This window comes from Papio anubis, chromosome 10 (assembly GCF_008728515.1).
Source record: "Papio anubis isolate 15944 chromosome 10, Panubis1.0, whole genome shotgun sequence".
Taxonomy (NCBI): domain Eukaryota; kingdom Metazoa; phylum Chordata; class Mammalia; order Primates; family Cercopithecidae; genus Papio; species Papio anubis.
Window position 1 is genome coordinate 62,166,193 of NC_044985.1, and position 26,011 is coordinate 62,192,203.

Genomic DNA, 26,011 nt, shown 5'->3' on the forward strand with positions numbered 1-26,011 from the left:
GGTGTTATGGAAGATTGCTTTGCACGATGCTCTTCGTACGAAAGGATATTATTAAAAGTGATTTATGGCCGGGCGCGGTGGCTCACGCCTGTATTCCCGGCACTTCGGGAGGCCGAGGCGGGCGGATCGCCTGAGCTCAGGAGTTCGAGACCAGCCTGGACAACATGGTGAAACCCTGTCTCTACTAAAAATACAAAAATTAGCTGGGCGTGATGGCATGCGCCTGTAATTCCAGCTACTCGGGAGGCTGAGGCAGGAGAATCGCTTGAACCCGGGAGGCGGATGTTGCAGTGAGCCGAGATAGCGCCACTTCGCTCCAGCCTGGGCGACAGAGTCAGACTCCATGTAAAAAAAAAAAAAAAAAAAAAAAGTGGTTTGTTATTTTGTTAGCATGTGAGCCCTGGATGCTTGAAAGCAAGTGAAAGATGTTCCGAATCTAATCAAATTATATCATTTGATGCTTTAATTAGAGCCTATTCTCTCTTCTTCTCCATCTATATATGTATGTATATAGATTACTATCCATCACTGTTTTAATGGATATCTTATTGGAAGGGCTACATAGTCACTATTTCAAAATATATGAACTCCGCATAACACCTATGCCAAAACATTTCAGCACTCAGGTAAAGTTCATTTTTAGCCACAAAATCACTTAAAAACAGGCCAGAACTTTATATAGATAGCTCTTATTACTATCCCAGTAGCTGGGATAATAATGAAACAAAAAGATGCAGCAGGACTCCATTTCAAAGGGATAGAGTCTGTGTGTCCAACTTCAGAGTAAGAAACCACTAGGTAATAGTTTATATAGTTACTTACATGTAATGTGGCTTTATTTTTTTTTATAAAGATCTGCATGTAATTGTTTATATCTGTGAATTCATATTTAATATTAAACACAGTTTTGTAAACATGTAAGATGGAAAATGAATGAAATGCTCTATCAATGAACTGTATGCCATGAGGATTCAAAACAGCACTTTCGTGTTGCCAAAATTCCAGTGTGGACTTGTGAAGGAATTCCCTTTGGACTAGGTCCACTGTAGATTGTATCCGGGACTATTGTTAGTGCCTAAATTGCATTGCTTCCCACAGTGCTATATACTTACCTTAAAATTGGCCCATTGCCAGTGGCAAATCGCTATCTACTGTGATCCTTATCATAGACATTGGTCATATTTTTATGTTATTAGTTTTCTGTGTATATTTTAGTGCTATAGCCTGCCATTCCAAATTAAACATGCTCTTAGCATATCGTTTTACATTGTTGATCTATAATTCATTACCTGAGCACATGAGCGGAGGCAGTGAATTATACAGTGGTAAACTACTTGGTGAAACCATGCTTTGTATTTTTAAGATGTATAATTATATTTAAAAACAAGCAATGCTTAATTTTGTGCCTGATTTTCGTCTTTAAAAATGGATTTATCTGGGGGTTGCAGTTGATGACATTTTGATTTTAATATGTTTGCTGCTGCTACCAAGAGCTTTGTCAAGCAAGTTGGAGATGGAGGGAGATTAGTTCCTGTTCCAAGCCTCAGTGAAGCTGACAAATATCAACCTCTAAGTCTGGTGGTAAAAAAGAAGCGATGCTTTCTGTTTCCTAGATATAAATTTACTTCAACACCTTTTACACTGAAAGATATTCTCCTAGGAGACAGAGAAATTTCAGCTGGTAAGTTTAAATGTTTGGGAGTGCCAACTCATTCGTCTGTATTATTGGTAACATAAACATATAGGTCATATATGCTACTTACATTAGTAATACACATTTTCAATGATTAAAGCAACTTTTATTATGATGGTAGTATAATAATGTTATTAACAATGCCAAAAGTTTGTATAATATCAAATCTCTTATTGGTCAAATAATTTTCAAATCTATCAATTATTTTATAAATTGTTTTAATCAGATCAACTGAGACTATGACATATTTCTTCATCTATAAAATGGGGTATTATTTGGGCTTACCTATCTTATATGGTCAAATGAGATGAAAGTAATTTGTATTTATTTTTTACAATGCAATTATTACAATTGGTAAACTGAAATGTATTTGAAGGGTAGGTTATTTAATAAGCTGATATTTTAATGAGTTACTGCTTATAAACGCTTATTTTTTCTTTGAATTGCCCAGTGGATCTTGATGCTTAAGAAGTTCTGTTGGCTGAATAGAAAATTTGAGTTCCTTTTAAGAATTCTGGCTATGTGTTTCTTTTTGTTGTAAGATTAATTGAATTACTACTTTAAATCTTGGTGAGTAATGTTGCCTTTCTCTAACATTTGGGTAATTGAGTCTTCAATTGTAAATTAACGTGTTACTATATATAATCTACATAAGATAAATTAAAGACGTTTTAAAAATACTACATTTCTTCTTGTAAAGGTATTTCATCTTATCAATTACTGAATTATGAAGATGAATCCGATGTTTCACTCTATGGAAGGCGAGGGAACCATATTGTAAATGACGTTGGGATTAATGTTGCTGGATCAGATTCCATTGCAGTGAAAGCTTCGTTTGGTATAGTAACCAAACATGAGGTGGAAGTATCAACACTACTCAAAGAAATTACTGCACGGTCAGTATAATAATCCTAATATATTTCAGTGTTTTCATTAACTACTTTAGCTATATAAACTTCATTACAAAGAATGCTTAAAACATTGAGGTTGTATTTTACTAGTGTAATTTGCTAGGTATATTTGAAATACATTAGTGGTATATCCAAACTTTGAATTAGGATAGATAGCAAAAATCACTTGGTTTAAGTCAGAGACCTCAGGGCCCCAGATCAAGGAGCTAACTGACGAAGACACAGAGAGGCTGCAGCTAGAGATTGACCAGAAAAAGGATGCAGAGAATCATGAGGCCCAGCTCAAGAATGGCAGCCTTGACTCCCCAGAAAAGCAGGAGACTGAGGAAGATGAGGAGGAGGAAGAGAGAAGGAGAAAGGAAAACTGAAGCCCAACCTAGGCAATGGGGCAGACCTGCCCAATTACCGCTGGACCCAGACGCTGTCGGAGCTGGACCTGGCAGTCCCTTTCCGTGTGAACTTCCGGCTGAAAGGGAAGGACGTGGTGGTAGACATGCTGCGGTGGCACCTCCGGATGGGGCTCAAGGGGCAGCCAGTGATCATCTATGGGGAGCTCTACAATGAAGTGAAGGTGGAGGAGAGCTCGTGGCTCATTGAGGACGGCAAGGTGGTGACTCTGCATCTGGAGAAGATCAATAAGACGGAGTGTTGGAGCCGCTTGATGTCCAGTGACCTTGAGATCAATACCAAGAATATTAACCCTGAGAATTCCAGGCTGTCAGACCTGGACAGTGAGACTCGCAGCATGGTGTCAAGGATGATGTATGACCAGAGACAGAAGTCCATGGGGCTGCAAACCTCAGACGAACAGAAGAAACAGGAGATTCTGAAGAAGTTCATTGATCAGCATCCAGAGATGTATTTTTGCAAGGCTAAATTCAACTAGCCCCTGTTTTTTCCTCCCTGAACTCTTGGAGCTGAGCTGCAACCACCCAGCTTTCTTTCCCACTCTTCTCTGGGACTTGTGGGCCTCAGGGCTTGGGGCAGGCATGGGACTGGCCCAGGCACACAGGTCCCAGGGCATCAGGGGAAAGGCTGGAGCTTGGGGTCTTGTCCTCCCCAGTTGGTCTACTGTTACACGTTAAAACGATTTGCCCAGCTTAAAAAAAAAAAAAAGTCACTTGGCTTAAAAAAAACTTAATTGTTCCACAAAATTACTTTGGCTCTACACACATTTGCTAAATTATCAGATTTAAATAATAGAGGAATCTGTCTGCAACAAATAGAGTCCCCCCTCAAAAGACTTTCAACAGACGGAGTGAAACATTGTGTATAAGCATGTTTTAAGAAAACAGATAGGAGAGACAAATTATTACATTTCTTTTGGGTGTATTTTCTGACTATTAGGATTGCCTTGATATACTATTAGGTGAACTATGAATGAATAACACATGACAGCAAAAAATGTACTTGATTATGTGTAATTAGATGTTACAGAGTCTTGTGAATGTATCTTCTTTATTTTAGAAAAATTAACTTTGACCACAGCTTGATACGTCAGTCAAGGAGCAGCAGAAAGGCAGTATTGTGTGTGGTCATGGAGAGCATCCGAACCACACGACAGTGCTCACTGTCTGTGCATGCTGGAATTCGAGGGGAAGCAATGCGGGTAAACCACACTCGTTGGGCTTCTCTTACTAACTAAAGTGTTGCCATGGGAATTTTTTTAAGTATTGAATTTCTCGTCAGACTTGTGTATTTTGTCAAATGTTCTGATGAAAGAGCTGCAGTTGTATGGGATTTTGCACAGCAATGTCTATTCTAGAGTATGAAAAAAAAATGTTGGGGTTCTAAACATGTGTAATATAATGCAAAAACAGTAATCCTTATGAAATTACATGCATACTGGAGTCCCTCAAATTACTATTTAAGTGTTGTTTTAAGAATAAAAATTGAGTGAGTTGAACTGATTTTAAGTGGTATAGTTTTTGGCTGGGCACAGTGGCTCACGCCTGTAACCCTAGCATTTTGGAAGGCCGAGGTGGGCGGATCACTTGCAGTCAGGAGTTGGAGATCAAGTTGGGTAACATAGAGAAACCCCATCTCTACTGAAAATACAAAAATTAGCCAGGTGTGGTGGTGCACCCCTGTAATCCCAGCCACTCAGGGAAGCTGAGGCACAAGAATCGCTTAAACCTAGGAGGTGGAGGTTGCAGTGAGCCGAGATCGTGCCACTGCACTCTAACCTGGGTGGCAGAGTGAGATTCCGTCTCAAACAAAACAAAACAAGACAAAAACCCCAATCAAAAAAAAAAAAAAAGTGTAACATAATGCAAAAACAGTAATCCTTGTGAAATTACATGCATAATGGAGTCCCTCATATTACTATTTAAGTGCTGTTTTAGGAATAAAAATTGAGTGCTTAAGCTGAGTTGTTTTTTAAGTGATAGCGTTTTTACACTTTGAATTTTTAAAAGCTGAATTTATATTTTTATATTCAAATAGTTTTTCAAAGTTAATATTATCAATGGCCATACATGCTTTATTCAAGGTTAGTTAAATCCTTTAAAAAATATTAGCTGCAAGGTGCAGTGGATCATGCCTGTAATCCCAGTGTTTAGGAAGACTGAGATAGAAAGACAGTTTGGGCCAGGAGTTCAAGACCAACCTGAGCAAAATAATGAGACCTTGTCTTTACAAAAAATAAAAGAATTAGCTGGGTGTGGTGGCACACGCCTATAGTCCTGAGGAAGGGGGCTGCCTGTGGGGGTTTGGGTCATTGTCTTTTAGAATTTGGGAGCCTTTGAAAAGCCGTGGGCCCTCCCACCGCTATTGTGCTGGGGAAGATGTAGCAGCCTCTTCTCCAAACCACCCCTTTGCCTTCAGACTTCTCTGGGGCCAGCAACCACCCAACTAGGGACCTAGGGCCAAGGGCTCAGCTGATGACCATGGGCTCCGTGTCCAACCAGCAGTTTGCAGGTTCGAGCTCAGGACTTAGCGGGGACACCTTAGGATGCAGGAGCGGCCAGGAGTTCAAGGTTACAGTAAGCTATGATTGTGCCACTGCCCTCCAGACTGGGTGACAGAGAGAGAGCCTGTCTCTGAAACAATAAAAAGAATTAGAAAATTATCTGTGTTTAATTTTCAGCTCAATTATGATATTGTTTATCTTTGTCATTCAGTGACACCTAATAATGACTTGATTGGATTAAAACTCTGGAGGACTTTGGAATGGTAGACAGGCTAGGCTGAAAACTTAAACTCTAGCACTGCTTTCTAAGATTTCCTGTTGAAATAAAAGGCTTCTACTCTAGAGCATTATGGTTGTGGTAGCACTAATCATGGGCTGTAATACCAAAGTAAGTGAAAAGTGCAGAGGTATTTCCTAATATAGACCAGGAGTTTCTGTTGGACCAATTGGATCTCTGCTATAAAAAATCGTTTAATTCAAGCAGAATAATTCTTTACTTGGGAATTTTTTGTGTTGTTTGGTAGGATTTTATGAGATGTTTTGTTTCTCCAAAAAGCTATCCTTACGTGTTATAATACTTAATAATGTTATATATTTATTCAATATAGTTTCACTTTATGGATGAACAGAATCCCAAGGGAAGGGACAAAGCTATTGTTTTCCCAGCACATACAACCATAGCTTTCAGTGTTTTTGAACTCTTCATATACCTGGATGGTGCCTTTGGTGAGTTAAGGGTCTGCATGAAATACAAATGACTATATTTTTAAGGAGCATTCAACAGGGCATGGGCTCTCTCTCTCTCTCTCTCTCTCTCTCTCTCTCTCTCTCCTCGTGTCTAACAATTATAGAAGATGCTGTCAGCACTGTCAATCTTATGCTTGGGCAAAATAGCTGAGAAAGGTCTTCCCTTCCCTGCTTCCCCATTCCACTTTTCTGCTTCTTGGTGAAGGTTGTGAACTCTCCACTACCCCATTTAAAATTATAAATAAGAGCTAAAATGCCATCTACTGACAAAGTATTCCTTAGCTTACATGGGGAGATAATAAATGACTTTCTTATAGGTAGTTTTTGGTGGTGGCAAACAGAGGAGTAGGTAGATAGTAGGATGCCTGAAGTGTTAGGATTCCCAAACCAGGGCATCTAAAGACAGCTTTTCTTACTTCAGTTTTACTTATCATAACAAGCTTCCCCTTGCACTCTTCCTAAAAAATAACTTTAAAAGGTAAAAATACTTCCTCCAAAATTGTCACCTTGTATAATACCTAAGTGCAGCTCACTTTAGGTCTCTACATTTCACAGGTCTTTAAGGTCTGTTGGCCAACTGGAACAAGCCCAGGTGTAGCCCAAAGGATCAGGAAAGGGAGTCCCCTAGCCATGGTAATTTACAAATGTTTTTAGACCTGTTTTTGTTCATTTCTGCAATTTTGTAGGAGGAGGGAATAGGGAGTCCAGAAACAAAACAAAACTACATGTTAAGTAAATTGTTTTTTTAAAAAATATTTTTAATTTTGTGGCTATATAGTAGAGATATATATATTTATTTATATATGGAGTACATGAGGCATTTTGATACAGGTATACAGTGCAATAATGATCACATCATGGAAAATGGGGTATCCATCCCCTCAAGCATTTATCGTTTGTGTTACAAACAATTCAATTATACTCTTTTAGTTATTTAGTTATTTAAAAATGTACAAATTCTTTTAGTTATTTAAAAATGTACAAGTTCTCAGTCTAAGATGGAGAAAAAACTGTACAATTACATTGTTTTGACTATAGTCACCCTATTACGCTTCCAAATACTAGGTCTTATTAAGTAAATTTTAAGTTTTTACAGTTTTATTGATGGTTGGGAGGAATGTAAATGGACTGATATATCCCCAAGAATTTAAAATATACATATAATTTGGACTTCCACTTCTAGGAATTTATCCTACAGATATATTTACACATATATGAAATGATATGAGTGCAAGTATATTCAGTCCTCAATAACAAGAGATTGGAAACAACTTTAAGGAGACTGAATAATGGTGCATCCTTACAAGAGAATACTCTGAAGCCAATAAGAATATAATACTTTTAATGGATATTTTTAAAGAGCTGAGTATAATATGTAACTATTTGGGCATAAATAATTTTATACACATACATGTATACATACATCTTTCTTTATGCTTGTAAAATATATGGAGTATTTCTGGAGTATGAGCCCCTGAGGTAGAAGACTGTGGCTGGATACAGGGTGGACCAGAGACTTATTTGTCGCTGTATCTCCTTTTTGTATGAATTTTGTACCATGTGAATGTTACCTTTTCCAAAGTATGTAAAAGTTAACTTTTTAAAAAATACAATGAATGGTTTGTACCAGAATTCATCACCCCATCAAACAATAAAACATGAATTATTCAAGTTATAACATCTTCTAACAATTTTTTTTGTAGACCTTTGTGTCACTTCAGTGTCAAAAGGAGGATTTGAAAGGGAAGAAACGGCAACATTTGCACTGCTGTACAGGTTGAGAAATATCCTATTTGAAAGAAGTATGTCCATTGTGAATGTCTTTTTTTTCTTTCCTGGCTTAATGCATGAGGTTTTCTATTCAGTAATCCCATCTGTTAAGGAAAAATTTGAATTTAAAAGCCTGGCTGGTACAGTGGCTCATGCCTATAATCCCAGCACTTTGGGAGGCCAGGGCAGGCAGATTGCTAGTGCTCAGAAGTTTGAAACCAGCTTGGGCAATGTGACAAAACCCCATCTGTACAAAGAATACAAAAGAAAAAAAATTAGTTGGTTGTGGTGGTGTGCATCTGTAGTCCCCGCTACTTGAGAGGCTGAGGTAGGAGGATCACTTGAGCCCGAGAGGCGGAGGTTGTAGTAAGTGGAGATTGCGCCACTGCCCTCTAGCTTGGGTGATAGAGCCAGAAAAAAGAAAAAAGAAAAGCCAAATTATTTCATGACTAGTGGATTCACATATTTATTAATGCTATTTGCATTATGTATTTTTCATTTTCACTTCTAACACATTTCTGTTCTGCTTTTGTCTTTTTAGATAGAAGAGTAATGGATGTAATTTCTCGTTCACAGCTTTACTTGGATGATCTTTTTTCTGACTACTATGACAAACCTCTCAGCATGACTGATATTTCACTCAAAGAAGGGACCCATATTCGAGTTAACTTACTTAATCACAACATTCCCAAAGGGCCGTGCATACTCTGTGGAATGGGGAACTTCAAAAGGGAGACAGTTTATGGGTGCTTTCAGTGTTCTGTTGATGGTCAGAAGTATGTGAGACTTCATGCAGTTCCTTGTTTTGATATTTGGCACAAGAGGATGAAATAAAATGAAAAATGAATATACCATGTTGGTGTTGTAGGTGCGGTTGTGCCACAAACCTTCCCTAAATTATCTAGGTTTGCTTTGATGAGTTAAATTAAAATGAAAAAAACAGAAAGAAATTAACCTGTCTGGGTATCATTTTCCCTATCTATAAAGTAGTGATGATGACAGTAGTGTCTGTTTCTTAAGTTGTCATGAAAATTAATAACACTGTTTATATCAAAAAAGATTTACATGTAACATTCAGAATAGAGATGTTCTTTCATAATCTTGCCAGTCACTTTAGAATCATTTTTGGGATGTAGTCTATCATTTTAGATAACTTTTTTTTTTGTTTTTTAAGACAGAGCCTTGTTCTGTTGCCCAGGCTGGAGTACAGTGGCACGATCTTGCCTCACTGCAACCTTTGCCTCCTGGGTTCAAGCAATTCTCTGCCTCAGCCTCCTGAGTAGCTGGGATTACTGGCGCCTGCCACCACCCCTGGCTAATTTTTTGTATTTTTAGTAGAGATGGGGTTTTACCATCTTGGCCAGGCTGGTCTTGAACTCCTGACCTTGTGATCCACTTGCCTCGGTCTCCCAAAGTGCTGGGATTACAGGTGTGAGCCACCGCACCTGGCCTAGATAACTTTTTATATAATTAAGAGATTTTTCTAAATACCAATTTTATTTTCAATCAACTTTCAATTCAACATGTAAGGATGACAAGACTGCACAAGTAGCAACTTTATGGTGTTTCAACTATTGCCTTTGGTCTGGTAAAATGAGAAAAATGTGTTAATAATTTAATGCAATCCTAAATGTTTAATTGCAGTATCAAATTAAAAGCACACTGAACTCAACATGGGGTTTTGTGTACACAGTTAACAAGGTGACTGATAGTAGTAATGGGTTGCCATTCTATGATGTGGGTATGCTCACGAGTTTCGTCTTCATAAAACGCAATACTGTCATTGTAAAGTTAAGACAGATAAGACACATCTGTTTCTTTGAAAATGTTTAAAACATTTAACATATTCAGTTCTGAAAGATATTTTTAATCTACTCTGTTGAGAAATCTGAATTTTTCATACACAACCTAAATTACTATTTACCTTTATTAAAATAATTGTATAATGAATAAAATGTTAAAATTCTAGAACTCAAAATGTAGTCACGGCACTGAATGCCACATATATGCATATGAAGGCAGAAGGCAATCATGCCGATATGAAATACTTGTACACTGTATTGTATGTAGAATGATTAGAAATTTATTTTTAATTATGTAAATACAAGTTTTAGAATGAATCATCTCCCTATTCATGTGGCATTATCTGTCATTTTTTAAAAACAAGTTTAAAAGCACTTTGTATGAAAAATAATGGGACAAAAAATTAGAATTACAAAGTTTAGATTATAGGGTGACTTCTTAATATGGATACAGAGAATGGAGACAGCTTCCAAACCAAAATAAAGAATATTGAGTTACTTAGTTTACTTCAACGGAGCAGGTTTTTCTGAGGGAAGGCAATGAAAGAGTAAATGATTAAACACGTGAGAAAGTGTTAGAAAATTGAGCATAGAAATGAGGAAATATTGGGAGGAAGGAAAAGATAGTACAGATCCTTGTTTTATGAGGTGTCAAATTATGTGCTAGCCATGTGTTATTTACTAATCTCATGGTTGTGTTACCCCTATGTACACTTGTTTTTGTATGTACTCATCTGAAAGCCCTCTATTTTTAAATAGAATTTTTGATAGTGTAAAGAAGTTAAAGGATGAACAATGGTTTGGAAAGAGCAAGTTTCAGAAGGTAGAAAAAACTTTACTTGTTGGGAACTCAATTATTTTGAACAGAGCTATTTACTGTCTGACCATACTTTCCTATATATGCAGTGTAGTAGTCCACTTTCACACTGCTGTAAAGAACTGCCCTAGACTGGGTAATAGATAAAGAAAAGAGGTTAAATTGACTCATGGTTTCCCATGGCTGGGGAGGCCTCAGGAAACTTACAATCTTGGTGGAAGGCAGGGAAGCAAGGACCTTCTTCACAAGGTGGCAGGCGGGAGAATGAATGCAGGAGAAACTATCAAACGCTTATAAAACCAAAGATTGCATGAGAACAGCATGGGGGAACCACCCCTATGATTCAGTTACCTCCACCTGGTCTCTCCATTGACATGGGATTATGGAAATTATGGGGATTATAATTCAAGATGAGATTTGGGTGTGGACACAAAGCCTAACCATATCATGCAGTATGCAAAATCTTATATGTTCTGATAGATACGTGCCCTTTCTTTGGTACCAACGTGATCTTCTACAGCATCTCTTACATACTATTCTCAAGTCATATGGTATCATAACTTGACCATGACACAAAACTGCCATGGCACTGTATATCCTCCTTTGTTTGGCACATTTATCAAAATTTGACAGCATACCAATTTGTAATGATTATTCATCATTAATGACAAGAGTGATGGGAAATGAGGTGACATAAGGAAAGAGATAACTAGAAAAAGGGAACAAAAACTAAGAAATTTCATGGCATCAATTTAAAACTATCAAGACAAAAGCTTGGGGTGGCAGACATCTTATAAAGGTTTAAAGAGGGAAGAGGAGTTGCACATTTATAATAATGTCTGAAGGAATGCAAAAGCCAGGCAGTACAGTCTCTATGCTTGCTATAAGAGGCAAAGTCTTTGGTTTGGTCAAATATCTTTAAACATTCCCCACTGGAAAATAACCAAGGCTAGAAGCTTACACCAAAAAGTATAGAGACTGTGTTGTGTTCTTTGTGGAACAGAGATATACAACTTTCTTCCTGCACATATACCAAAGGAAGACTCTTCAGTTCTAGGATTTTTATATCCTCTTCATAATGTTACAAGATGTATAAACAAGTGAAATGCTAATTCCTGGGTCCTTATTGGATATTTTAAAAATATGAGGCACTTTAACTTTTTTTTTTTTTTTTTTGGAGACGGAGTCTTGCTCTGTGCCCCAGGCTGGAGTGCAGTGGCGCGATCTCGGCTCACTGCAAGCTCCGCCCCCCCCGGGTTCACGCCATTCTCCTGCCTCAGCCTCCCAAGTAGCTGGGACTACAGGCGCCCACCACCTCGCCCGGCTAATTTTCTTGTATTTTTAGTAGAGACGGGGTTTCACCGTGTTAGCCAGGATGGTCTCGATCTCCTGACCTCGTGATCCGCCCGTCTCGGCCTCCCAAAGTGCTGGGATTACAGGCTTGAGCCATCGCGCCCGGCCTTAACTTTTAAAGTATAAAAAAACTGGATATTAACATGCTGGAAAGGTTAAAGTTGGGAAAAGCTTGCAGTTTTTGACATACTGTGCATGTCCTCCTACATCCTGAAAGGGGAAGAAATGCCCACTGGGACCGAGAGGTCTGTTTCATGGTGCTACAATTCTCGTTTACAGAATAAAGCAACAGGAAACACAATCATACCATTCCTACAAGTTAAGTTTGCAAAACAGCCTCACATTTATTATAGCAAAATCAATGTATTGGGGAGATCAAATATCTTCTCATAGGGGAAAATAGAAAATACAACTTGAAGAACAGTGACTTTGTTTTATACATAAAGTACAGTAAATAGCTAAAAAAAGTAGAAATACAAATATGCTATAGTTCATCGTGTTGGTATACATTGTATTCCTTGGGAGAAATGAAGCCATCACCATCATGGTCATTCTTCTTAAAAATATCTTCTAAAACTGCATCCTGATATGACTTGTCACGTGGCTTCTCATCTTTTTCAAATTCCCTTTGCAAGTAGAGGTTTATCTGGAAGGCCAAAATAACATTCCTTTAATTAAAAGACATCACAGTAAATTTCCAGTAACTTTGAGGAATATTTATAATAATGAAATTCATGTCCAAGATTACTTATAGTAAATGACACAACAGTTTGAAAAGCTATTTGAGGTTTTATTTTTCTTACTCTTTGAAGCAATGTTTTGGAGAGAAACAGGTCTTCAAATTAGTTTTCCCTAAGATGATAGATGGTTAGTGGTACATACTCTAAGATTAATATTTAAATTGAACTTTGTTGAAACTAAATGCTTTCTAATAATCCATGCTGTTCATATTATCAAAGGAAAATCATGCATGACTGCCATCAGCGAAAAAAACCCAAATTGGCATTTCTATATAATCTCTAAAACTAATGAATATGTTGTCTAATCAATAAAATATAACCATAGGTTTTGAAATAAAATTTAGTATTTTAAGTTTTTCTAGGCTTCTATTGCTCTCTTCCAAATCTACATAACTATAATAATCTCTTTAATAATGTCAAATAAAGAAAGGAATCCTGAAGTATTCACTAATTATATAAAATTTCTCTATGCAAACACACATTAAAAGTATTGTCCAATATAGTAGCCACTACCCACATGTGACTAATGAGCATTTGAAACATGGCTAGATCAAAATGAGATGTTACTATAAATGTAAAATATATAACAGATCTTGAAGGCTTCAAAAAGTATATCTAATTGATAACTTTTATATTGATCTCATATAGAAATGGCAATATTTTAGATATATTGAGTGAAGATATAACATTAAAATTAATTTCACCTATATCTTTTTACTTTTTAAGATGTGACTATAAAAATTTTAAAATTATATGTGTAACTCAATTATATTTCCATTGGAAAGCACTAATCCTTATAATAACTAAAGAAAGCAATGCACAATCATCTGGAGGTAATGTTCAGTAAGGCTAGCATTAAAGAGGCAAGAATATTTTTGAAAGCTAGAGTTTGAGAGGTTTTTAGCAATACATATCCTACGGTCAACCCATTGCAAGTTGACTTTATTTTAGAGCAATCAGTGGACCTTAATGAAGGATATATCAACTGTTCTCAAATGGGACTTTGGTCCTACATGAGGGAGACGCATTTTTTTCTTCCAGCCAAAGCTTAGCAATCCTATGTAGGTGTAAACAATTTTTAATAGCTTCAAATATTTCTCAGTTTCTAAGTAAATTCATTTATTTTTACATAACCAATATTGCTGATGCTTAAACTCTACTCCTTTTCCAGTACACTATAGTACAGAGGTACAGAAAGACAGTGGGTAAGAACATGACCTTAATTTTGCTAGTAATGGGTTCCACACTATTTCCACTTTTTACTTTAATAAAACACTGTATTTCCCCTATCCTTCCCCTTTAATACTAAAGAAATATTTTTCTTTTTCTTTTTTAAAGATGAAACTGATAAAATAGTTTACTTAATCTTTCTGACAATGAATAAAGTTTGCTTTTTTTTTTTTTTTTAGTTCATGTTTCTAATTCAGGCTTTGCCTTGGATTTGCTGTGTGGTCGTGTGCAAATTAACCTCTCTGAACCTCAGTTTTGTCATCTGTAAAAGGAGGTAAATAAGTATCTATATTGTAGGATTGATGCAAGGATTAGAATAATGATTATGGCCATCAATAAAAGATAGCTATTGTTATTCAAGTTAGTGAAAATCACTCTCGTCCATCTGGCGATAAAGCAGCTGATATCACAAAGACATCCAGGGAAATTGCAGCTAAGTAGATTAGTATTTTGAATTTTCTCTATTTTTATTTTCCAGAAAAGAATTTAAGATTGTCTAATGTCTTACTGTGGAGTAGTCATACTGCAGAACATGGCTGTTGGTGTGCCTGTGATAATGAGTGGTCTGTGTGCATAGGCTGAGCCCTTGGGTACTATGCGAATTCATCTGCAGCTGCTATTCACTCTAAAAAAGGGTGATAAGGAGTCAATAGAGAAGTGATAAGGAGTCGGCCAGCGCGGTGGCTCAAGCCTGTAATCCCAGCACTTTGGGAGGCCGAGACGGGCGGATCATGAGGCCAGGAGATCGAGACCATACTGGCTAACACAGGGAAACCCCGTCTCTACTAAAAAAATACAAAAAACTAGCTGGGCGAGGTGGCGGGCGCCTGTAGTCCCAGCTACTCGGGAGGCTGAGGCAGGAGAATGACGTAAACCCGGGAGGCTGAGCTTGCAGTGAGCTGAGATCCGGCCACTGTACTCCAGCCCGGGCGACAGAGTGAGACTCCGTTTCAAAAAAAAAAAAAAAAAAAAAAAGAGAAGTGATAAGGAGTCAATGGAGAAGTACACTTTGGGAACCATTTGCCACCCCTGTAACTGCCCTTCTTCTTAAGAACAGGACATGTTCCCTTCTCCTTCTTCCACTGTTGGCCAACCAAGATTCTTGAAGGGAAAGTCATTACTAATATCCAGGTGTAAGAAGTTGAACTGGGTGGGGAAAGGATTGGAGAGGGAGATGAAAAAGCAACAGAGAAAAAGACTTATTTTTATCACTTGAAATCAATCTTTTACTACTCACTTATGTGGTAGAGTTATGCATTTTTAAATGTCTCCTAACTAGTTAAGAGGGGAGACAGCTGGTTTACTAATTTTAAGCAAGAGTATGGTCAGTGGGACTAAGTAAAACATTAGACTTCAATAAATAGTATTAGACTTGAAACATTCATGATTTTCTCCAAAAGAAGCAGTCTAAGTCCAAAGTTAAAAATATAGTAGTGGGCCGGGCATGGTGGTTCATGCCTGTAATCCCAGCACTTTGGGAGGCTGAAGGAGAATCACTTGAGGCCAGGAGTTCAAGACTAGCCTGGGCAATGTAGTGAGACTCCATCTCTTAAACAAAAATAATTAGCTGGGTGTGGTGGCATGCTGGGGTATCACTTGAGTCCAGGGATTCAAGGGTGCAGTGAGCTATGATCACTCCACCCTGGCATGGGCAACAGAGCAAGACCCTGTCTCTAAGAAAAATTAAACTGTAAGAAGACTCATGAAGCCAGATTGCCCAGGTTTTGCCCCTTACTACTGTGTGATTTTTGGCTAGTTAACCTGATTATTATTTTCCCCATCTAAAAGTGGAGATGATGACAATAGTGTCTGCCCCATAAACTATCATGAAGATTAGATAAGTTCACATACTTATATGCTTATAAATAGTATCTGGTACTAAAAGTACAAAATAAATGTTACCTATTATTATCTTTTTTTTTTTTTTTTTTTGGAGACAAGGTCTCAGTCTATCTTCCAGGCTGGAGTGCAGTGGCACGATCACAGCTCACTGCAGCCTCAACCTCTTGGGCCCAAGCGATCCTCCTATCTCAGCCTCCTAGCTGGGACCACAGGTATGCACCACCACACCTGGCTAATTTATTAAATTTTTTGTAGAGACGGGTCTCCCTATGTTGCCCAGGCTGGTCTTGAACTCCTGGACTCAAGCAATCTTCCCACCTCGGCCTCCCAAAGTGTTGAGATTTTAGGCATGAGCCACATGCCCAGCCCAATTATCATTATTATTACAAGATCTTTATTACAAGACTGAGATACAGAAGCTAGCTGGCTGAACTCCTGGCTCCTGTTTACCAACTTTCTAGCCCACTCAATTCAGATCCTTGCTAGCTCTTTTCATAATCCTATGAGGCGTGAATTATTTGCCCTGTTGCAAATTCTTACAGTGCTGCCTGAAAAAGAGATATGCTAGTGTAGTCTAGAAACTGGAAGAGCACTGTAGAGATGAATAATTTGGGATTTTAATGACTCTCTTATAGGGAGAAAGGCAATTGAAGAGGATGACTCACAAGGTTTATACTGAAAAAGCTTAGAGCTTTTTCTAAGCGCTTAGATTATTTTTTAGTGACCAGCTCTATAAAAGCAGTGATCAGAGCCCATGCTAGCTAGACCTAAAAAGTAATAGTTGTAAAACAGATGTATTTAAACTGAGATAAAAAAATTAGACTATACACATGAAATTGGTTTGAATTACCTCGGCTTTGGAGAGTTGCCTATCATTGTCCGTGTCTATCTGTTTAAATGTCTCAATGCTCCGTGGTCCTTTGGTCACAGCATAAAGTTCAATCTCAAAAATCAATGTAGCATCAGGTGGAATTTTGCCTTCTGCTAAGGGTATAAATTTTAACAGTTTAACTTACGTAAAGATATGGTTCAAATATCTACTCATGAACTGCCATAACCATATTACATTATTTCATGTTGATAAGAATTGCTATCTGAATACTCACAATTTTTAATTTTTTCTCATCTTTTATAACTTCTTTCAGCTTTTCAAGAGTTTTCATTTTTGCTTTTTTTCTCTTTTTTTATAGATACTTTTTAGGAATATTTTTTCCACATGTTTCTGAACCAAGTCAATTCAAAGGACCTATGGGACCACTATTTCTTGATTAAGTACAAATCATAAATTTTTATTAATACATGGATATGACCCTCCATATCTGTGGGTTCTGCATCTGTGGATTCAACCAGTCTCGGCTTGAAAATATTCATACAAAAAAAGGATAGTTGTGTGTGTAATAAACATGTACAGACTTTTTTCTTGTCATTATTCCCTAACCAATACAACAACTTTTTACATAACATTTACATTGTATTAGATATTATAAGTAATCTAGAGATGATTTAAAGTACACTGGAAGATGTGTGGAGGTTATATGCAAATGTGATGCCATTTTATATTAGGGGCTTGAGCTTCTGTGGATTTTGGAATCCATGAGAAAGTCTTGAAACCAATCTCTAACAGGTACTGAGAGACAACTGTACTCTCCTATCATCAATACAGAAGAGAGGTGGCACAGAGAAGAAATGCATGGGCAGAAAAATTTCAAAGCATAGATGAGTAATCTTCTAGAAAATGATTTTGTGTAGTTATTTGGAAGCATAAATAAAACATAAGTATCAATATATTTGTCTTTCAAATTTTTTATAGACATTAAAAAATAAGTGCAATATTAGAAAAATCCAGTAACAGGCTGGGCATGGTGGCTCACACGTGTAATTCCAGCACTCTGGGAGACCGAGACAGGAGGATCACTTGAGCCCAGGAGTTTGAGACCAACCTGGGCAACATAGTGAGACCCTGTCTCTATTAAAAAAAAAAAAAAAAGAATTAAAAATAAAAGAAAAATTCAGTAACAATTTTACAAAGAAATTGTATACATTTTTAAGCATTAAGTTGAATACCTCTTTTTATTTTTATCTATTTGTTTTTTTTGAGACAGAGTCTCACTCTGTTTCCCAGGTTGGAGTGCAGTAGTGCGATCTCCGCTTACTATAGCCTCTGCCTCCTGGGTTCAAGCCATTCTTCTACCTCAGCCTCCTGAGTAGCTGGGATTACAGGTGCACACCAGGCATTGTATTATTAGTAGAGACAGGGTTTCGCCACGTTGGCAAGGCTGGTCTTGAACTCCTGACCTCAGGTGATCTGCTTGCTTTGGCTTCCCTAAGTGCTAGGATTACAGATGTGAGCCACTGTGCCTGGCTAGAATTGCTCTCTTTAATTAAGTTAACCTATTAGCTGATGTCACGGATTTTTTTTTTTTTTTTGACATGAAAATTCCTCTGTCACCCAGGCTAGAGTGCGATCTCGGCTCACTGTAACCTCTGCCTCCCAGGTTCAAGCAATTCTCCTGCCTCAGCCTCCCAAGTAGCTGGGATTACAGGCATCTGCCACCATTCCTGGCTAATTTTTTGTACTTTATTAGTAGAGATGGGGATTCACCATGTTGGCCAGGCTGGTCTCAAACTCTTGACCTCAAATGATCCACCCGCCTTGGCCTCCCAAAGTGCTGGGATTATAGGCGTGAGCCACCGTGCCAGGCCATGATGTCACAGGTGATTTTAATAAACAATGGGCTATTTCAGATAAATATGTCATAAAAATGACCTGCAGAAATGACTTGCTAAGGGGCAGTGGGTAGCTTGTGTCATCAGTATATTGCCAGTGTCCCACACAGTACCTGATCTACTACAGACAGTGCAATGTGTTAAATGAATGACCCATATCATTTATTTTTTAAAATGTTTGTCCTTGGAAGGAAATAGCAATTTCTTTAATAAAAAAGTGAAGCATTCTAGCTAAAGTCTTTATACAATCTGAAGAGAAAAGAGTTTGTGAGTTATAGCCAAAAGGAGTAGCAGATTAGTAGTTTTCAAAGAGAAAACATAGAAAGATCTACCCATGCATCATATGACTAATATAAAAGTCCTAACCTAATGCACCACATATTACCTGACTTTAGAGTAGAAGAGCTACAGATTGAGTCAATGGTCGTTTTATAAAACCCATTCCTATTTTTTCCAGTTATAATCTCCTTATGACAGAAAAACAATTACTTCTGACAATAATTCAAGGCAAATTCAAAACACAAGTTCAAATTTTTTTCTTTTTTCTTTTTTTTTTGAGACAGAATCTGCTCTGTTGCCCAGGCTGTAGTGCAGTGGCACGATCTTGGCTCACTGCAACCTCCACCTCCTGAGTTCAAGTGATTCTTGTGTCTCAGCCTCCCAAGTAGCTGGGATTACAGGCATGCACCGCCACGCTCAGCTATTTTTTGTATTTTTAGTAGATATGGGGTTTCACTATGTTGGCCAGGCTGGTCTTGAACTCCTGGCCTCAGGTGATCCACCCACCTCAGCCTCCCAAAGTGCTAGGATTACAGGTATACGCCACTGTGCCCAGCCCAAAACATAAATTTCTTAAGAAAAAATATCGTAGGTACATAGGCAGTTTTTGAACAATTTTGCTATAAACAGAAAATATTGGCCAGGCGCAGTGGTATAAGCCACCAGGAGTTCGAGACCTGCCTGGCCAACATGGTGAAACCCCGTCTCTACTAAAAAAACAAAAATTAGCCAGGCGTGGTGGCGTGTGCCTGTAATCCCAGCTACTCAGAGGCTGAGGCAGGAGGGTAGCTTGAACCCGGGAGGGAGAGGCTGCAGTGAGCCAAAATCAATCACACCGCTGCACTCCAGTTGGGCGACAGAGTAAGACTCCATCACAAAAAAAAAAAAAAAAAAAAAAAAAAAGGATATATTGCCAATTACCTGTTTTTCTTGTTATATATTGTTATTTAAGCACTAACAAGTCACATGCATTTCAAGACATGCAGGGTTGTTCTGTGACATGAGACAAGGATATTTTACAGAAGAAAGACTTCTTCAAGTACTACCTAAAATAAAGTTATAGCTAATGTCACGTCTTAATAACAACTTACTTTTAAATGCTTATTTAATCAAGAGGTTGTTAAACAGTTACTTAAGGTCTACACTGCAACTTTTAAAATAATGTAATCCAAGGTATTGCAATGCAGGCAAGGCCAGTATTAACTATGGTCCAATTAACACACTTTTTTGGGCCTCAGTTTCCTTTCCTGTAAAATGAGGGTGCTGGTGGTATTACTAGTGAGATTAATCACTTTAATGTTTGCTAGAGATACCTCCAATTGAATATGAACTAGTTTCATGTCAAACTTCTATATCTCTGCAGCAAGTTTCTGATTTATTAAGAGCTTAGGCAGCCTGGGTAGTCATTCATATCTAAGCATAAATTACTTTATGAAAAGGATAAGCTAAGTGGTCCTTTGCCTGAGGGTGGTGAACCCTGGATGAGCACCTGATGATAACAGATACGTGTGCTCCAGGCAGATAGGAGAGTGGGTGCTCTAGTGGTAGGCAGAATGTGGAGGCATCTGAAGACACAACACAAGACAGAAAGGAAAACTTTGAAAATGAGAAAGAGACTGAAAGGCAAACTCTTCCTCCATCATTTTGCCTAGAAGTGGCCTTAACTTTTGACAGATTTTTAGCACAAGTATTGCATTTGACTTAATTTATTTTCAGTTTTCCTTCTCTTTCTCCCAGGTTCCTATACAAATAAAAACAGGATATATAAATTATGGTACCATGGAGCCATTCTGATGGGATCAAATTATTGGCAAAAAGCATTAAAAATAAAGCTGAAGTTATCTGGAAATTGTCTCTTTAGGAGTTTTAAGCCTGACTGGGTCTGACTCGAAGCACTGACAACCCCCCACCACCCGCCAATCCAATGTGGGGCACTGATGCCCCCATTTTGCTGGAAAGAACTCTTAATGACTAATAAAACTGCCTCAAAGAAGGCATGCCACTTCCATGAAATATTTGGGAGCAATGCCAATATCTCATTGTGGAAAATTGATCTTTACTATTTCAAACAGGTGGAGTTAGCAGTGGCTCTAAATAGGGTAAGGAGGCAAAGATTCTTTCTGTACAGCCTTCAAGCAGCAACGTGGAGCAAGAACCTAACAAAGGATGCAACGTGCAGCCCATCTGTCAGGCTGCCCATCCTCCCTGCCTGCTTTAAAAATTTTCTTCTCTGTTCTGCTACACTCAATTTTTGTAATTTAAAAATTTAATTTTGGAAAAATTAATACATGCACTATAAAACTTTCAAATGGTACAAAATATTAGAATGAAAATAAATCTTCTCATCCTTGACCCTGAGGCCTCCTTCCCAGGAACACTTAATGTCATCAGATGACTGCATATTCTTCCAGATGTATTTTTGTGTAGATACAGGCATATGTGAAACTCCTCCTCTGAAATACAAGCTCATAGAGGATCGGGAGTAGTGTCTACTTTGGTCACTGCTTTATGCCCAGTGCCTACAAAGCCTGGCACTGATGCTCAATACATATCCCAAAAGTGGAATATAGTCTAGTCCACAGGTTGGAGTGCAGTGGCACAAACACAGCTCACCGCAGCCTCGACCTCCCAGGCTCAAGGGATCCCCCCACCTCAGCACCCTGAGTAGTTGGGACCACAGGCGGATACCGCCACACCTGGCTAACTTTTTAATTTTCTGTAGCGATTGGGTCTCCCTGCATTGCCCAGGTTGCTTTCAGACTCCTGGGCTCAAGTGATCCTCCCACCTTAGCCTCTCAAAGTGCTAGGATTATAGGCATGAAGCCACCATGCCTGGCCTCCACTTTATTTTTAACATATTAATAAGTATAGCTCTACTTAATTCTTTTTACTGGCTACACAGTAATTCATTGTGTAGATATATTATATTTAACTAATTTCCCACTGATGGATAGGAGGTGGTTTCCAGCCTTTTGCTACCCTCCCCCACAAAAATGCCTGCAGTGAATGTTCTTTTACACATACCTTTGTGCATATTCCTGGAAATGGAACTACTGGAATAAGAAGGCATGTGCATTTTCACTTTTTTTTTTTGAGATGGAGTCTCACTCTGTTGCCCAGGCTGGAGTACAGTGGCACAATCTCGGCTCACCGCAACTTCTGCCTCCCAGGTTCAAGTGATTCTCCTGCCTCAGCCTTCCAAGTAGCTGGGATTACAGACACACTCTACCACAACCAGCTAATTTTTGTATTTTTAGTAGAGGCGGGGTTTCACCATGTTGGCCAGACTGGTCTCGAACTCCTGACCTGAAGTGATCTGTCCACCTCAGCCTCCAAAAGTGCTGGAATTACAGGCATCAGCCACCACACCTGGGCCTGCATTTTCACTTTTGATAACAATTGTTAGAGAAGTTGAATGATTTCCATTCCCAGCAATAATGCTGATTTTTCCATGCTTTTGCCAAGTTGTTTTGTCTTTGCTAATCTGATGAGTGAAATATGGTGTCTCATTTTAAATTTCTTTAATTATGAATAAAATTAAGTATTCTCACAGACTTAAAGGCCATTTGTAATTTTTTGCTAGTGGGTGCTTATTTATGAATTTGGCCCATTTCTAGGGATATGTCATTTTCATTATTGGTTAGTATAAGTCAGTCTTCATATATGATACAAACATTTTTCCCATTTATTTGCTTTACCTAGGTTTTCAGATCTTTTTGCTCTACGATTTTAAAAATAGGCAAGATATTGAAAGAATAAGATCATTTCTTACACATTTGAAGGCTTGTCCTGTATTGGGGTAATAATGACTGACAGCTTATTATATCTCAGATGTTCCCATTACAATGTGCCCGTCCTGTCCTTTTACTCTAAACCCACATGTTCCAGTTTCTGAGTTTTATGAATTTAACTTTGGTACTGCTTACCAAAGATCTGTTATAAATATTTATGTAATAATGACATATGCTGAAAACAATAAAAATGCTTGGCCAGGCACAGTGGCTCAGCCTCTAATCCCAGCACTTTGGGAGACTGAGGCGGGCAGATCACGAGGTCAGGAGATCGAGACCATCCTGGCTAACACAGTGAAACCCCGTCTCTACTAAAAATACAAAAAATTAGCCAGGCATGGTGGCGGACACCTGTAGTCCCAGCTACTCAGGAGGCTGAGGCAGGAGAATGGCGTGAACCCAGGAGGCAGAGCTTGCAGTGAGCCGAGATCGTGCCACTACACTCCAGCCTGGGCCACAGAGCGAGACTCCGTCTCAAAAAAAATGCTTAAGATAGAGCTTATAGAATATATAGAATCATCATGAGTGTTGCCACAATGTAGAAGAACGAACTCTGGCCAGATATCTATATTCAAACAATGTCGTGTTATCTTTATAAACAAAAAGAGGGGACTGGACTGAACTAGATAGAGCTTAAGGTCATTGGACTCAACTGTTCTCTTTATTTCATCTATCATTTTTTATTTATTTTACTTTTTTTGTTTTTAATTGTGGTAAAATTCACATAACATAAAATTTGCCATCATAACGATTTTCAAGTGTGTTGTTCAGTAAAGTACATTTATGCTGCCATGCAACCAATCTCCAGAACTCTTCCTCTGGCAAAACTGAAACTCTATACCCATTGGTCAACACTCCCCCTTTTCCCCCTCACTTCAGCCTCTGGCAATCACCCTTCTACTTTGTCTCTATTAATTTGACTACTCTAGGTACCTCATATAAGTGGAATTATACAGTATTTATCTTTTTGTGACTGGTTTATTTCATTTAGCAAAATGTCCTCAAGGCTGATACATGTTGGTGAATGTCTCAGAATTTTCTTCCTTTTTAAGGCTAAATAATATTCCATTTCATGTGGGTTTTTTTTTTTTTTTTTTTTTTTTTTTTGTAGAGCAGGGTCTTGCTGTTGCTCAGGCTGGTCCTGGCCTCAAGCGATCCTACCAACTTGGCCTCCCAAACTGTTGGGATTACAGGCGTGAGCCACTGTGCCTGGCTTCCATATACGCATATATTCATTTTGTTTATCCATTTCTCTATCATCTATGGACATGTGGCTTGCTTCCATCTCTTGTTTACTGTACATGGCTGCTATGAGCATGGCTGTACAAATATTTCTTTTTGAGACTGGGCTTTCAATTCTTTCAGACCTACATACCCAGAAATCTACTAATCATTTTTTAAATATAACTAAAACAAGAAATTAAAATTAAACATCTTACCATGGCCTTCCTTTCCGTATGCAAATGAAGGGGGTATAACTACTTTTCGCTTTTCTCCAGGGCACATATCCATCATAGCAATATCTAGGCCTTTTATCACTTGCCCAACACCAAGAACAAACCATTTGGGGTGGCCTTCATTTTGTGTCCGGCTATAATAAAAAACAATACTTAAGTAAACTGATTTCAAGAAATCAAACTTGAAAATACAGCTGGGCATTTAAAATTGGAGTCCTCTCTAACCATCATTCCTGTATAAGCACTCTTTCTAAAACCCCTAACGGGGTGTTTGACTCAAACTTCCCTATAATCACCAGAAAGAAGTATGATTTGCCCAAAGCTAATCATTAAGAGCCATCTCATTTTTAAAAATTGTTATCTTTACAAAACCTATTCAACAGTTAACTTTTTAATGGGTCTCCAGCCCCTAACTAGCTGCATGGCTTGTACAAAGAACTCATTTAACTCCCCTGTGTGTGTTGTAAAAAATGATGAGGCAGGTTTAGCCTCAAAAAGTCATTTTAAAAGTAATTTAAAATGGTATATTTTCTTATTAAATTCTAGTAATATAGTCTATATTCTTATTAAATCCTAATATAATATTAAATTTAAAAACTGTATAAATTCTTATTAAATTTCTCTATTTTATTCTAAATGGATGGAACTATCTTACCCAGTCCTATCTTTACAGGATGAAGAAAAGATTCTCCCTCTGAGTAATAAGCCATCAATTAAATCAGAGTAGGCACCAGGTGGAATGGGGGAGCAGGGCCCACCAGAAGTCACCAGGGAAGTAATGGTTTTTCTTGATAGAAAGTGGCCACAACCTATAAAAATCGTGCTTCTGAAGGCCAGAGTTAAATCTCGTTATTCCATGTATTCCTCCGTAAAGACTCAATACTTCCGGCAAGGGAAAAATGTGAACATCCTTACAGGCAGAACCTTGATTTAATTCTGGAGGTCCCAGAATTAAAGGTAATGGTAGTGGTTGGTGTGTGTGTGGATGTACTGTATTTTCGATAATTTATTGGACCAACATTTTCAATACTTTAAATAGAAATATTCAGTTTATTAGAGAACCACACATATATATATTATATATATATATTTAATGAATAAAGGGCTCAACTTTTACTGTTAAAAAATAAAACCCCAACCAACCAACCAACCAACCAACCAACCAACCAGTAAGGCTTACGCTTGGTGGAGGCAGGCAAGATTTTGTGCAACTGGACGCGTGGGCAGCTCGCAGCATTTCCTACCTGCAGTAGAATTTCGACCCGTCTTTAGCCAGGTAGCCGTCATAATGGGCATTTAGTAGGTCTCCCTTCTTGCTTGTCTTAGAGCAGTTTTCTGGACGATGCAAAACTTCTATTTTCACTTCTTCGGTGCTCTCCTCTTTCTTTTGTCTCTGAGCAGTAAAAAGGCCCCATAGATAAAAGAAAACAATGAATCTGAATAAGAAATGCATGGTTACTGGCATCGGCTCCAGCAGAACAGCGCTCTCCCTCCCGCGTGTCACTCGCGCCCCTTGGATGCCCCGCGCCGAGTTCCGACGCGTGGCAGGCGTTGTACACTGTCACAAAGGGCCGGGGCTGGGCCATAGACGCGGCCCTGCCCTCTCACAGGCCCAACCCCTCCTCCTCGGGCAGCGGGCTCAGCGCGGTTAACGCTGTTTCTAGGCCCCCGGGCTGGCTGTTCTCAGTCTCTAAGATTGCACCGCACACTCGCTCTGCTTCTCGCTAAACCCGCATATTTTACAGCCGGTTTCCTCAGGGTTCGGGTGACAACACTGGCATTTCTAAAATGGAACTGGCATAAGACGAAATAAACAGCCAGGGATGTCGTAGAGTCAGGGAATATGGTTGTCATTTGTGGAAGCAAAAGACTTCTAAGACCCCTACGGAACGAGCAGATAGATACTGGGGGGAGGAAGAAGCATGCTGGAAAAGGAGCGTA

The 26,011-nt window shown here is 38.4% G+C and overlaps 2 protein-coding genes and 1 pseudogene across 7 annotated transcripts; 2 read left to right on the plus strand and 1 right to left on the minus strand.

Annotated features, from left to right (window-relative positions):
- The first annotated feature begins 327 nt into the window (after nucleotides 1–327).
- On the plus strand, nucleotides 328–8,971 carry PJVK (pejvakin). Of its 4 annotated transcripts, XM_031651386.1 has the most exons (7): nucleotides 328–626; nucleotides 1,492–1,681; nucleotides 2,394–2,589; nucleotides 4,072–4,213; nucleotides 6,124–6,241; nucleotides 7,966–8,064; nucleotides 8,574–8,886. In XM_031651386.1, exons 1-7 carry the CDS (start codon nucleotides 501–503, stop codon nucleotides 8,864–8,866), a joined length of 1,164 nt encoding a protein of 387 aa, XP_031507246.1. In that variant the 5' UTR covers nucleotides 328–500; the 3' UTR covers nucleotides 8,867–8,886. The 4 variants fall into 4 exon arrangements, with proteins under 4 accessions (XP_031507246.1, XP_009180787.1, XP_031507244.1 ...); XM_009182523.4 differs by having other exon boundaries at nucleotides 330–1,681; nucleotides 8,574–8,971; XM_031651384.1 differs by having other exon boundaries at nucleotides 334–2,263.
- Nucleotides 2,663–3,733, plus strand: LOC103876353 (annotated as a pseudogene). The gene is made up of 2 exons (XR_635558.3): nucleotides 2,663–2,695; nucleotides 2,757–3,733. The product of XR_635558.3 is annotated as a nuclear migration protein nudC pseudogene (transcript).
- Nucleotides 8,972–12,323: 3,352 nt separating the features above from the next.
- FKBP7 (FKBP prolyl isomerase 7) lies at nucleotides 12,324–25,933 on the minus strand. 2 transcript variants are annotated; one of them, XM_009182524.2, is made up of 4 exons: nucleotides 25,315–25,933; nucleotides 24,053–24,204; nucleotides 16,667–16,797; nucleotides 12,324–12,650 (listed from the first exon to the last, which is right to left on the minus strand). In XM_009182524.2, exons 1-4 carry the CDS (start codon nucleotides 25,533–25,535, stop codon nucleotides 12,489–12,491), a joined length of 666 nt encoding a protein of 221 aa, XP_009180788.1. In that variant the 5' UTR covers nucleotides 25,536–25,933; the 3' UTR covers nucleotides 12,324–12,488. The 2 variants fall into 2 exon arrangements, with proteins under 2 accessions (XP_009180788.1, XP_003907717.1); XM_003907668.3 differs by having other exon boundaries at nucleotides 16,667–16,800.
- Between the last annotated feature and the right edge of the window lie 78 nt (nucleotides 25,934–26,011).

Excerpts from the sequence above, each read along its gene's own strand:
- PJVK (XM_031651386.1), top strand. The coding sequence starts at position 501 with ATGTATGTATATAGATTACTATCCATCACTGTTTTAATGGATATCTTA. Across the intron at positions 2,590-4,071 it reads CTCAAAGAAATTACTGCACG|AAAAATTAACTTTGACCACA; the intron begins GTCAGTATAATA and ends TCTTTATTTTAG. Across the intron at positions 6,242-7,965 it reads ATACCTGGATGGTGCCTTTG|ACCTTTGTGTCACTTCAGTG; the intron begins GTGAGTTAAGGG and ends TTTTTTTTGTAG.
- FKBP7 (XM_003907668.3), bottom strand. The coding sequence starts at position 25,535 with ATGCCAGTAACCATGCATTTCTTATTCAGATTCATTGTTTTCTTTTAT. Across the intron at positions 16,801-24,052 it reads ATACGGAAAGGAAGGCCATG|CAGAAGGCAAAATTCCACCT; the intron begins GTAAGATGTTTA and ends TTATACCCTTAG. Across the intron at positions 12,651-16,666 it reads GGCAACTCTCCAAAGCCGAG|ATAAACCTCTACTTGCAAAG; the intron begins GTAATTCAAACC and ends TTGGCCTTCCAG.